The sequence below is a fragment of the Athene cunicularia genome (genome assembly GCF_003259725.1).
Source record: "Athene cunicularia isolate RWA chromosome 25 unlocalized genomic scaffold, athCun1 chr25_part1, whole genome shotgun sequence".
NCBI lineage: Eukaryota > Metazoa > Chordata > Aves > Strigiformes > Strigidae > Athene > Athene cunicularia.
Window position 1 is genome coordinate 1,616,332 of NW_020799134.1, and position 12,645 is coordinate 1,628,976.

General features: G+C 57.2%; 1 protein-coding gene across 3 annotated transcripts; it reads left to right on the plus strand.

Annotated features, from left to right (window-relative positions):
• The first annotated feature begins 267 nt into the window (after positions 1 to 267).
• SETDB1 (SET domain bifurcated 1) lies at positions 268 to 12,597 on the plus strand. 3 transcript variants are annotated; one of them, XM_026864025.1, is made up of 15 exons: positions 268 to 485; positions 839 to 1,011; positions 1,471 to 1,508; positions 1,645 to 1,744; positions 2,134 to 2,301; positions 2,591 to 2,792; positions 3,939 to 4,012; positions 4,404 to 4,594; positions 5,394 to 5,523; positions 5,919 to 6,057; positions 8,499 to 8,651; positions 9,155 to 9,757; positions 9,959 to 10,075; positions 10,708 to 10,877; positions 11,715 to 12,597. In XM_026864025.1, exons 1-15 carry the CDS (start codon positions 274 to 276, stop codon positions 12,575 to 12,577), a joined length of 3,333 nt encoding a protein of 1,110 aa, XP_026719826.1. In that variant the 5' UTR covers positions 268 to 273; the 3' UTR covers positions 12,578 to 12,597. The 3 variants fall into 3 exon arrangements, with proteins under 3 accessions (XP_026719826.1, XP_026719827.1, XP_026719828.1); XM_026864026.1 differs by having other exon boundaries at positions 839 to 991; positions 1,469 to 1,508; XM_026864027.1 differs by lacking the exons at positions 8,499 to 8,651; positions 9,155 to 9,757; positions 9,959 to 10,075; positions 10,708 to 10,877; positions 11,715 to 12,597 and adding an exon at positions 6,394 to 8,386.
• Positions 12,598 to 12,645: the final 48 nt, after the last annotated feature.

Consider the following 12,645-nt stretch of genomic DNA (forward strand, 5'->3'; position numbering starts at 1 on the left):
GGGGGGGGCGCCGAGGGGGTCAATGGAGAGTCTGTGCAGGGATCGGAGGAGACGTCAGGAATCCCCGGTTGTCCTGGAATCCTTTGGCTCCACGGTTTGCTTCCACTCTGGTTATTTTTGGCTCCTTGTGATGTTATCTGAGCAACGTCCATAATAACATTTTCTTCCTGACCAGCTCTGAAAGAACAGAGCGTGTTCTCCCGGAGGACGGGCTGCAGCAGCGGGGACTCACCCGCCTGCTCTCCCCTCTTTGTGGTGTCAGGTGCGGCACAAATGGATTCCCAGGAGATGAAAGAGCTGCAGCAAGAAGTGATGGAGGAGCTGGGAATCTCCATGGAGGAGCTCCAGGATATCATCGACAAAGAGCTGGAGAAGTTTGAGTGCGTGAAGCAGAGGAAGCAGCAGCTGGAGGAGCTGGAGAAGTGCGTGAAGCAGAAGGAGGAAGAGGTGGCTCGTGTCGACCGGCTCTTCGATGACGCGTCGAGGTGGGTGCGCTCGGAGCCGCAGCAGAGCTGGGCCTGGGGGCGAGCGGGGGGAGTTGGGGTGGCAGAGTCCCACGTCTCGAGTCCTTCCCGTTTCCCTTCGGCGTGGACTGACGCTGTGATTCCGCATCTGTGTGTGGTTATTGAGGGATAATTAAAATTACTCCTCCGTGGCTTTAAACCCTTCACGTGAACCCTCTTCCCTCACCTCGTGGTGGTTGTTTTGTTGTTTTTAATTAGCAGCTCCCAGCAGTCGGTTCCTATTTATTTCTGCGCTATCGTGGGATGTACAACTGGGCTCACCTTGTCTTTTCCCATCTCTGCCTTTTTTTTTTTATTTTTCTTTTTACCCCCAGAGCCATTAATAAATGCGAGATGTTGGTGAAGGATCTGTACTCCAAGCTGGGCCTCCAGTACCGTGAGAGCAGCTCCGAGGACGAGGACTCGGCCGCCAAGCCCATGGAAGTGATTGAGATCCCAGACGAGGACGACGATGACGTCATGAGCATCGTTTCGAGCTGGAAGCACAGTTCAGTATCTCGTGGTCCCCCACGGTACCGAGGGGAGGGATCGAGATCAGGGCATGTCCTGAAGGAGCTTGGGGATGAGAGGGATCAGAGTAAGGACATTGTGAAGTTGGCCGTAAGCAGGAGAGGGTCAGGTAGGAAACGCCGTCAGCTTGTGAGGGACCTCGCCGCTTGCGTTGTCGGCGTCACTGTCCCGTGGTTCCTGGAGCCCTAAACTGGGACTTTTCCCCTTTCCCCATCTTGCCTGTGGTCCCCAAAAAGTGCTGCCCCTGCGGGGAAGCTCCCGAGCAGCACATTGAGCATCCAGAGAGAGCAAGTTAGGAAAGACCTTGCTTGAGTAGATTTCTTGACAGGGACAGAGAAGGCTTCTTCTGTTCCATTTTCTTTCAGTGACCTAACTAAGATGGATTTTTTTTCCTCCCTAAGATGTTTTAAACCACGTTTTTTTCCTTTAACCACAGGTGATAGCAGTCCCAGAAGCACAAAGGATCAGACTTTGGTGAGTTGGAAAAGACCTGACTGTAGCGTACGTTTACTGGAACTCTTAGGACAACATTGTATTCGTTTTTAAAAAAAAAAAAAAAAAAAAAAAAGAAAAGGTTCTTCATGTTTTCTTTCTCTTTCCTTCCCTTCAGCTGCGGGAAGCCATGGCTGCAATGAGAAAGTCTGCCCAGGATGTCCAGAAATTTATGGATGCTGTGAATAAGAAAACAAATGCCCAGGACACACAAAAAGGTCAGTGTGTGAGAGCGTCCTGCTGCTGAGACACCCGTGTGAGCCCTCACCCTGGTCCTGCTGCCTCCTACGCCTCTTGGTTTTCTTCCTGGAAAAGAAAACAACTATTCTTTTTCCCTGCTGGAAAGATCCAGTAGGATATATCGCTTCCAAATTCCTAATTTTCTTTAAGCCCTTCCCGAAAGCAAATACAAGCAGCGCAGTTTCCAGAACGTGAAAGCTTTTTCCTGATGTTTAAACCTCACCTGCTGCTTATTCTGTCCGGTAAAATCAAGGCACTTGGAATGCCTCCCAGCTCGAGTCCAGCAGATGTTCTTCCAGTTGCCGACCTAGGAGAGGGAGACTTTGGGCAATTTCTGACTTATTTTCTGTTGTTGTTCCTTGGGCAGATGCACAAACCCCTCAGGAAACTCCTGACACTGCCCAGCCCACTGGCCCTGCGGCGCCTGGGAGCGATCTCAGCACTGACGGTGACCTGAACGTCGGCATGAGGATCCTGGGCAAGAAGAGAACCAAGACGTGGCACAAGGGAACCCTAATTGCCATCCAGACGGTCGGTACGTCCCCCCTTGGCCCCGTCACTCGATGCTTGTGGCACTGAGACGCTGGAGACGCTGAGCTTTGGGTGGGATCGGCCTTGGAGCCCGTCCCCTGCCCTGGCGGAGCCCCTCGATGCCACCTGGGATGAGTTGTGAGAGCAGCACGTCCCCGCTGTAATAGTTTACCTTCTAAATGAATTTCTGAAAGGCTTTCAAATAAGTTCTGAACTTGGACCAGGATGGGACAGAGCGTCGGACTCCCACCAGTTGGCTTTTATTTATCTTGCCCTGTTGAAATGTCTTTCAGGTGCTGGAAAGAAATACAAAGTGAAGTTTGACAAGCAAGGGAAGAGTTTGCTTTCTGGCCACCACATCGCTTACGACTGTCACCCCTCTCCTGAGAAGTACTACGTCGGCAGCAGGGTTGTGGCAAAATACAAAGACGGGGATCAGGTTTGGCTGTACGCAGGCATCGTGGCTGAAACCCCGAACGTAAAGAATAAAGACAGGTACTAACTCTCCTCCACGGTCCCCTAACCCGCACTCTCTGGTTTTAGGAAAAAAAGGAAAGCAGGGGGGAAAGAAAAAACAAATAATTCTATTTGTATATTTGCTATTGTGTGAGCTAAATTCTTTTCTGCTCTTTCCAGGGATGTGGTTCTGAATGTTGGGTTTGTTTTTTTTTTTGGTCTGTCTTATCTCGGAGCGGAGCTTCCATCCCATTACTCATGTCCCCGAGTCAGAAATTAATGTCTGGTAATTCGTTCCAGTTATCGCACAAGTGTGAGTCTGTTCTGCTCAAGGCATAAAACATAAGTGTGAGGAAATAGGAGCCCTGGAAGCCTTTGGTGCCAGCAGCGTTGCCGGAGCACTTAAGGAGAAGCAAGAGCAGCTCTGGAGCAGCTTTTTTCAGTCGCATATAAACGAGGGGCAGGGCTCTGCCCTGTGGTTTAGGCTCGTGGTCTTCCTGAGGAGATTCATAAGGGATAGAATCACCCCGGGTTGGTTGGTTGTTGTTTTTTTTTTCAAATGGGGATCTGCTGTAAATGCCTAATTGTGTGGAGTTCCACCCGATACGGGTTTAATAACTGGAAACGGCCTGCATTTGTTGCTCGTATGGCACATGTGCTCCTCCTGGCGAGGCTGGCTGTAACGCTCCGTACCCTGGAGTTGTTTTCCAGCCTCGTGGGCACCCCAATTCGAGCTCCCGGTCCCCTGCAGGCGCTGGGGACTCTCACGCTCATCTCCTGGCTGCAGGTGGAGCTTCAAAAATACTTTTTCTTGCCGAGATTAGGAGCGATTCAACTGTCTTTTCTCTTTCTTCCCCTCCTGTGGCCGAGGCACGGGGGAATGGAGGCGAGGGAAGAGGGGCTGCGCTGCTGGGAGGCCCCTGGGCACCCTCCCTTGCCTTCGGGAGCAGGGGGGCGGCTCAGGCCTGGGGCAGGGCTGGTCAGAGAGCTGAGGGTGCCGCAAAGCTCGTGATCTCCTGGCAGTAGTGAACCCCTTGTTCCGTCCTCGCCCACCACGTCTGGTCTGAGGGCCTCAGGGACTGGCAGGAGGAACAGGAGGGGTGCTCCGCTTCCGCCCTACGATGCGGAGCTGCGTTTTACTCAGCTGCATTTCTAATTCCAACTCCCAACGCTGCTCTTCTCCAGGTTCCTGATCTTCTTCGATGATGGCTACGCTTCCTACGTCAAGGAGTGGGAGCTGTACCCGATCTGCAGGCCACGTGAGTGAGCTCTGCCCCTGCTGTGTCCTAACACTGAAACGCTGCGGAGAGCCTTGGGGTGTGTGACAGAGCCTGGCTCAAAAGACAGGGCCCAGACTGCGTGTCCCCTCCACGCTGTGCCTGGAGACGCTGTGTTTGCGTACGGAGCTGGAGGGGACAGCAGTTTGTCACCGGCGGAGGAGCGAGTGGGCCGTGAGTCCTTGTGCTCCGGGTGTGTTGATGTGGCTGGATGCTCCGCCGCCAAGAGCCCGGCCGCTCGGGGTTGCTGCTTCATTGTTCTTAACGCGAAAATCCATCTGAGGCCTCTTTTAAAAAAAAAACAAAACAAAAAAAATGTTCTCTTCGTAAGTCTTTCCTCTTCCCTTTCTCCCGTCTGTCCCTTTCTGAACAGCGAAAAAGACCTGGGAGGACATAGAGGATGTTTCCTGCCGCGATTTCATCGAGGAGTACATCACGGCCTACCCCAACCGCCCCATGGTGCTGCTGAAGAACGGCCAGCTGATCAAAACCGAGTGGGAAGGGACCTGGTGGAAGTCCCGGGTGGAAGAAGTGGATGGCAGCCTGGTCAAAATCCTTTTCCTGGTAGGACGATTTCCCTTCTCCCATCAGAGCGCTGACGCAGCCCTTGCTAACGCCCAGCAGGTTTTTTTTTGCTTAGTGGGTGAACTGCCGGTTTCTGCTGGGCAGGGAGGGTGAGGGGTTTTCATCTGCATGACAAAAGCTTCGGAAGCCTTTTAAAGCGTTTTGCCTGTGAAACGTGAAAGCAGGAGATAAACAAGCAGGAAAATCCAGGGCCTGTGCGTGTTCCCTCCTGGTTCCTTCCCCTGTACAAACACCTAGCGGTGTCGTCTGTCCAAAGACACGTGCTGGTTTGAGGAGCAGGAGAGGGGCCGAGCAGGAGCTGCGGTTTTCTGCCCACTCAGGTCCTAGGGATTGCAGAAAGGGAGCAGACACGCTCTCTGTGCTCCCTTCCAGCCCTGGGGCTCGTGCCCCTGCAGCTGTAACCCCCGCTCCCACCCCGTCCCAGGGCACTCGGGTTCCTGCCGAGGCCTTCGCTCGTCTCCTGGCGGGGTTGGGGGGGGGGGCTGCTCCCCCCAGCAGGGCCTCGTTAGTCCAGAACTGCCTTTGAGGTTTGGGGGTCTTGGTGCTGGGCCTCTTTCTGTGGTCCGTATCCAGCGTTCCCAGCTGCGAGGAACCGCTGCCTTCGTGCTGCCCGGGCTTGCGCCGTCTTCCAGGAGCCGTCAGGCCGAACCTTCGCCTCCTTTCCCTCCCGTTCTGCTGCCCCCAAGAGCAGCACGCCGCTGCCTCCCGGGCCCGGGGGGTGCTTCTGGCAGCTCTGGCTGTAGGCGCTGTGAGCAGCGTTGCCTTCTCCTTGCTGCAGGATGACAAACGCTGTGAGTGGATTTACCGGGGTTCCACGCGCCTCGAGCCCATGTTCAGCATGAAAACTTCCACAGCCTCCACCCAGGAAAAAAAGCAAAGTGGACAAGCCAGGACTCGTCCCAACGTCGGTACGGGACATCTTTCTCTTTGATTTGCGCCCTGCGGTTTGAGTGAACACCTCGTGCCTTGCCGGGGGCGGGTGGGCTCTTTTGTTTGGTTTTGGTGGGGTGTTTTGGGTTTGTTTTTTTTTTTTAATTTATTTTTAGCAGAACTCCTGGAGATTGGAGGTTTACAGTGGGCTTTCTCTCCTGCCGTAAAAGTGCCACAAAACCAGTGTGCAGCTGCGTGAAGCGGCCAGAATGTGCTTTGGGGGTGGCTGGTTGTGACTCGGAGCCCAGCCAGCGTCCCCGGTGTTAATTGCAGATGCCTCGCTTTGGTTGCCTTTGGGGACTAAATCCAGTATTTTGCGGCTTTAGAGACTTTCCCCGTTGACGCTTTGCCTCTTTCTCCCCTTCCTCGCTAGGCGCCGTCAGGAGCAAAGGGCCTGTGGTGCAGTACACGCAGGACCTAACGGGAGCTGGGCCCCAGTACAAGCCTCTGGAGCAGATGCAGGCGGCCTCGCTGGCCGCACGCTCCGTCTCGCCGCAGCCTGCCGAGATGGAGTAAGTACCTGAGCCAGCTCTCTGCTCCCACCTCTGCCTCTGGTCTCCGGTGCTCGGCTCTTCTGTGCAGAGGGACCCTCGAGGGCAGGTTTCCTCCACGACTAGGCTTCTTTCCTGGTTGCACAAACTGCTTTTAGTCCCGCTTCTGGGGGAGAGCGTAGATAAAAGCTGCTGGATGAATGATTGGGGGTGGGGGAGCTGACGGCCCAGCACCCCCTGAGCCAAATGCCGCGTCCTTACTCAGGGCTAAAGCTTCGCACTTGATGTATTTCCAAGTTAGAACGTTTGCTCCTTCTCTTCCGAAAATCTGAATTGCTCCCTCGTGTCACGATCCAGGCGCTGGCCCCCGGCTGCCTTGTGTCCCTCCGCTCGGACTGACCTGCTCGCAGACCTCGATGACTTACGAGGCACTGAGAACTCGGGATCACAGGGGTTGCTCTCGGTGGTCACGGACCAAACCTGGTAGAGCTAAGCCACGGCCCAGTCGCCCACCTGCCTCCTGCTGCCGGCGGCCCGAGCGGGACGTTCGCGGAGGCGCAGGCTAGTGCCGAAGGAGGCCTGGATGAAGGAGGAGCCCGGCCTTGTGATGGAGGGAGCGTGTTGGAGAGCACCAGGGTACCTGAGCGAGTGCTCTGGGACTTTTAAGTAGGGGACAGAGATGCTGTCCCCGTGCATTTTTTTTTTTTATTTTTTTTTTGTCACCGCTGTGGATTTCCCATCCGAATTTCTGGACGCCTGGCCCCCTGCCAGCACGTCGTCTGCCGTGACCATGCCCTGCAGCGCGGGCTGGAGGGAGAAGGGAGATGGCCCAGCAGTGAGGAACCTGAGCAGCGAGTCAATCTTTATTCACCAGAGGCTCTCTAGGTGTAGCAGCACCTAAGGAACCCTGCTGGCCCCCCGCTCCGGCCTGGGGAGGGGTTCCTCTCCGAGCACCCGTGCGCTATGACCCGTTCTGCTCCTGGACGTGGGGGGGAACTCGGAAATGCTCCTCCTGGGCCGCTCTGACGAGGCTCGACGCCGCACGAGCCTCGTTCCTCATCTCTTGCCCACCCAAGAGCAGAGGCCGGGGCTGGGGGCCGTCAGCCCCGCGGCGCTGGCTCCGCCGCCAGCCCAGGGCCCCGCCGGGGTAAGGGAAGGGCCGGGCTCTTCCCCCTCCGTGGGGGCACCCCGACCTCGGGGTGTAGGAAGAACGTGCGGTGGAGGCCGTGAAGTTGGACCGCAGCAGTCAGCCAGCCTGGCTGCCCGATCTCCCTTTCCCCGTTTCACAGTCCTTGCAGTGGCTACAAGGAAAAACATTTTTTTTTTCTTTTTTTGACTTTAGGATCTTGTTTTCAGATCTAACCCAGGCAGACCCTACAGCCACTTCCCTGCCCTGCCGTTAAATAGGGAACAAAGACAAATGGTTTTTAACCCGGACTGAGGGCAGCGTGCTATATCTGTGCCCCCGCTGTCCCGAGGGATCCCGTTGGGTTCGAAACACGTTGGTTTTTAGGTTATTAAAACTGGGAGAATGTCTTTTTAACTCTGGTGTTTTGTTTACTCTGAGGAAGGTCTGGTTCTCTTCCCTCTCTAGCCTCACTTTCAAGTTTTTCTACAGTGCCAGGCAGCTGCTGCCAGCCGTTTCTCACCGTTCAAAGCCCTTTGACAAGCCTTTTTCCTCTTGCTTCTGAATTTTGAAACGTGTGTTAACACCTTGCTTTTAAGGCAGATGTTTGCAGAAACGGTCGCCGCCTCCTGCTCTCCCCGTCTCCTCCCTTTCTGCCCTCATAACGCTAACTACGTTCTTCCACCTGTGGGAAAACCAGTGGCTGGTTTGGGGTGTTTTTCTGTTTAATCGGGATAAATGGATGAAAAACCTCTGCTGTTGTTTTCTCAGGGGGTGAGGGTTAGTGTCTTCCAGGTGCCTCCCACCTTCCCGCTGTTGTTCGTCGGGCTGCAGGGGTGTTTGGGAGCCCCTGGCACCCCGTTCATCAGGGGCGTTATCACATGCCTGTGTACGCCCTTATCTTGTTGCAGACAAAAATCCTCTGGATTTCTTGTTCCTCCCACTGCTCGGTGCTGTTTCGCTGACCGAGCCTCTGCAGACTCTTGTTTCTGCTGCTCCAGGGCTTTCTTCGTGTACTGGTTTGTCCGCCTCCCGAAATGGAGGCCTCGGACACCCTCGTTACACTCCCTCTCACCCTCGTGCCTCATTTCCAAATAAATAGCAGCGTGTCAGAAGTTACTTTTAAACCTAACCGAGTTCTGGCGTTTGGTCGGGGTCGCTGTAGCACAGGTAGTCAGAAATGGGCTGATTTCCACACTCGTTAGGAAAAAGGGTTCGCTCGGATGGGGCACTGGCTTTGTGGGGAGCGTCACTCTGACTGCCCCTGCCTGCCCAAATCCTGCCCGCTGGGCGAGCGTCTGCCCCTCGCAAATCTCCCCTTCTCTTCCCCCTGCAGATGCTTCGACAGTCAGCTGGCCCAATCGAGAAAGCAAGTGGCCAAGAAAAGCACGTCCTTCCGCCCCGGCTCCGTGGGCTCTGGGCAGTCGTCGCCGTCGTCGCCCGTCCTAAGCGACGCGCCGGGAAGGAGCGGCCCGTCCCAGCAGCACCGGTGAGCAAAGGCCCTCGGTGCTCCCGGCCAGTCCCCGTGTCCCCGGGAGGGTTTGGGATGCTGCTGCAGATCCAGGGCTGCTTCGGTTCGGGTTTATTTATTTGCCAGCTTGTCCAGCCCTGAGCGTTTTGTCTTCCCTCGTTCTTCCTCCCAGACAACGGTTTGTTAGTTGGGTTGAGCTTGGAGGGTCCCTTATCGGTTCTGGCCAGAACTTTCCCCACTGGGACCCTGGCCAAAACCCGCTTAATTTTAGGACTCCTCTTTCTAGGAGCTGTCTAGGGTTGGGGGAGGCTGCTCTTACTGTGAATCCGCAGGGGACTTTTCCGCAGCGGTGCCCTTGTGCTCTCCAAACGTGCCGTGGAGTCATTTCCCCAACCAGTTTGTGCTTGGTTTTGCTTCCCTGGTTCTGACTGAGGGGTGGGTTTGGTGTCCTGTGCTGCTGGTAGGAGTTTAGCACCTAAAACCCCCTCGTGGCACTCGGTGATCCCCTTCTCCTGCCCCAGGCTCTCCGGCAGCCAGGCCAGCAGCGGCCCGGCGCCGGGCTTCCACGGGATGATGGACCGCGTGCCCAACGAGCCCTCGTACCGAGCCCCTCTGGAGAAGCTCTTCTACCTTCCTCACGTCTGCAGCTACACCTGCCTGTCCCGCGTGCGCCCCATCCGCAGCGACCAGTACCGCAGCAAGAACCCCCTGCTCGTCCCGCTGCTCTACGACTTCCGGCGGATGACGGCGCGCCGGCGGGTCAACCGCAAGATGGGCTTCCACGTCCTCTACAAGACGCCGTGCGGGCTGTGCCTGCGGACCATGCCCGAGATCGAGCGCTACCTCTTCGAGACGGACTGCGACTTCCTTTTCCTGGAAATGTTCTGCCTGGATCCCTACGTGCTGGTGGATCGCAAATTCCAACCCTACAAACCTTACTACTACATCGTGGACATCACCAAGGGCAGGGAGGACGTCCCGCTGTCCTGCGTCAACGAGATCGACAGCACGCCGCCGCCGCAGGTGGCCTACAGCAAGGAGAGGATCCCCGGCAAGGGGGTGTACATCAACACCAGCTGGGAGTTCCTCGTGGGCTGCGACTGCAAAGACGGCTGCAGAGACAAGTAGGTGACCCCTCTGCCTGTCGCGGGGCCTGCAGGGTGGGGGGCAGCACCCAGGCACCTCTGGCCGGCTGCAGGCCGAGCCCCCTGTGCCTGTCCCCCGCATCTACGGGCGCAGAAAGAGGTGATTTCTCTTCCTTTCTGCAAAACTGGTGTGTAGAACTAACTGCTGGGGCCCGGCTGGGTTTTTCTGTGTCTCCCTAGATCGAAATGTGCCTGTCACCAGCTGACGGTCCAAGCGACTGGCTGCACCCCAGGTGGGCAGATCAACCCCAACTCGGGATACCAGCACAAAAGGCTGGAGGAATGTCTCCCGACGGGGTGAGTAGCGCTGTGGCCTCGCCTCGCCTCACGCATCCCAGCCTGGGAACTCGGCCTGCGGGGCCGTCAGGCAGGCAGCACCTCCCGGGGCTGAGTGCAGGCACTGAACACCTGCCCCTGTTCCTGATGCGTCTGCAAATGTGGGACCTGGTTCCTCTGGGTGATGCTGTAGTACCTGGCGACCACTCCCCCTGCTCTGCTGGGCTTTATTTAGGTCACTGCGAGTCCCGTTGCGTCACTTCGTTTTGCATCACTTCATTTTGCATCACAGGACATTTCAGAGAGGCCGGGGCTGGGCTCTGCTCCCAGGGGATCAGGGACAGGACAAGAGGGAACGGCTGGAAACTGCCCCAGGGGAGGGTCAGGCTGGGCAGGAGGAGAAAATGTTTCACCAAAGAGTGGTCGGAGAGCGGAGGGGGGGTGTCCCCATCCCTGGGGGGGTTTCAGGGCCGTTGGGATGAGCTGTGGGGGGATGCGGGGTAGGGGAGAACTTTGTAGAGTTGGGCTGAGGGTTGGACTCGCTGATCCCGAGGGGCTTTTCCAGCCTGAGTGATCCTGGGATTTCTGGTACACCACCAAGTCCGGGCACGTTGCTTTATCCAGGAGGGTCTCACTGCTCTCCTCTCTTTCAGAGTTTACGAGTGTAACAAGAGGTGCAAGTGCAACATCAACATGTGCACCAATCGCTTGGTGCAGCACGGGCTCCAGGTCCGACTGCAGTTATTCAAGACACAGAACAAAGGCTGGGGCATTCGCTGCCTCGACGATATTGCTAAAGGCTCCTTTGTCTGCATCTACGCAGGTAGGCTCTCGCCCTGCTGAGCGAGCAGGTAGAATCCTCTTAGTTTTGAAAGAAAAGCCTCCGTTGAGGCAGTGCCCTTCCCGGGGTCATGCATATGCAGATGGGAATCTGCTTTGTTTTGGGTAGGGAGGGGGGGAGTAAGTATTTGGAAAGATCTGGTTGTGTCAGGCCTGAGAGCTAGGCTTTGTTTATGGCAAAACCCAGCAGAACGGCTGTGCAGCTCTTCCCGTGCTCATTAAGGGGCCAGGAAAGCAAAAAATTTCAAGCCGACAAGCTTGCAGCACTCTGCTTCGCTGCTGGATGCCCCTCCCTTGCCCAACTCCGAAACACGAGGCCGCAAGAGACCCGCGGCGCCGGCGGCAGGAGAAGCGCCAGGGCTCGCCGCGGGGGTGAAGCGACACCGACCCGTTTCCTGCTGCCCTGGACCCACCGCCGGGCCGCGGTGAAATGCAGAAGTTGCGCAGGGCCGTTGCGTTGTCTCTGGCACGAAACGAGCCACAGGCCTTGCCGGAGCTCTGGGGCTGCTCCGGGGCTCTTGCCCTGAGCTGCGGCCTCACCCCCAGCCCCTCGGAGGAGCAGCAGCTGCCCTGGTGGAGCTGCTGCTCCGAGATTTCCTCGGCGGGAGCCTGGATGTTAGCGAGGGCCCCGTTCTAGATCAGCCCCAGGCTTCAGATTGTTGTCACCTCGAGGATGGGGGTGACACGTTGTCCTTCCCCAGCCCGGCCTCGGGACAAGGCACCGTCAGTGCTGTGTGCTCCTCTGGGGAGGGTCAGACCTGTGGGGCAGGAGTGTCGTCCCTGGAAAACTCAGACTTCGTGTTCTGTTCCCCACCGCCAGGGAAGATCCTCACAGATGACTTCGCCGACAAAGAGGGGCTGGAGATGGGCGACGAATATTTTGCAAACCTGGATCACATCGAGAGCGTGGAGAACTTCAAGGAGGGCTACGAGAGCGACGCCAAGTGCTCCTCTGACAGCAGCGGCGTGGACCTCAAGGACGAGGAGGAGGAGAACACAGGCACCGAGGAGCAGGAGGAGTCCAACGAGGACAGCTCCGATGACAACTTCTGCAAGGATGAGGACTTCAGCACCAGCTCGGTGTGGCGCAGCTATGCCACGCGTCGGCAGACCCGGGGCCAGAAGGAGAACGGGCTCTCGGAGACGGCTTCCAAGGACTCGGGCCTCACCCGGCCCATCAGCCACGACGAGGCGGCGGCGGCCTCCTGCAAGCTGCCGGTGTCCGAGGAGACCTCCAAGAACAAAGTGGCCTCGTGGCTGAGCTCCAACAGCATGGCCGACGGCTTCCAGGACAACGACAGCACCTCCTCCTTCAAGATGAGCGAAGGCGGCGAGGCCAAGGCCACCAAAATGGAGCTCCCTGGGGAGAGAGAGAAGGCCTCTGCTTCTGCCCCGGGCGACCTGGATGCAGAGTCAAAGGCATCGCTGAAGAAAGATGTAAAGGGGGGGGCTGGGGGGGCTGTGGGCCTGGGAGATGAGTCTTGTCCCCCCACCCTGGGGGCACGGAGGAGGAAACGGAGCCACGGAGCTGCACCCTCACTCTCGGGGCTTCTCTACCCATCCAGCATGGCTTGGGATGCTCTCTGGTGGCCCCTTGGTCTTTGCCTGCTGGGGGGGGGGTGTCCTTTTCCCTTCCTGGGGGAGCTGTGGCACAGGAGGCTACAAAGACATGGCTCGGCCTGAGCTGAGCTGAACAGCCCCCCTGCCCTGGGCACCGTGTGGGGGGAGCCCCCGCGTGCCCGGGGCTGTGA

Excerpts from the sequence above, each read along its gene's own strand:
- SETDB1 (XM_026864025.1), top strand. The coding sequence starts at position 274 with ATGGATTCCCAGGAGATGAAAGAGCTGCAGCAAGAAGTGATGGAGGAG. Across the intron at positions 2,302-2,590 it reads AATTGCCATCCAGACGGTCG|GTGCTGGAAAGAAATACAAA; the intron begins GTACGTCCCCCC and ends AATGTCTTTCAG. Across the intron at positions 4,013-4,403 it reads GTACCCGATCTGCAGGCCAC|CGAAAAAGACCTGGGAGGAC; the intron begins GTGAGTGAGCTC and ends CTTTCTGAACAG.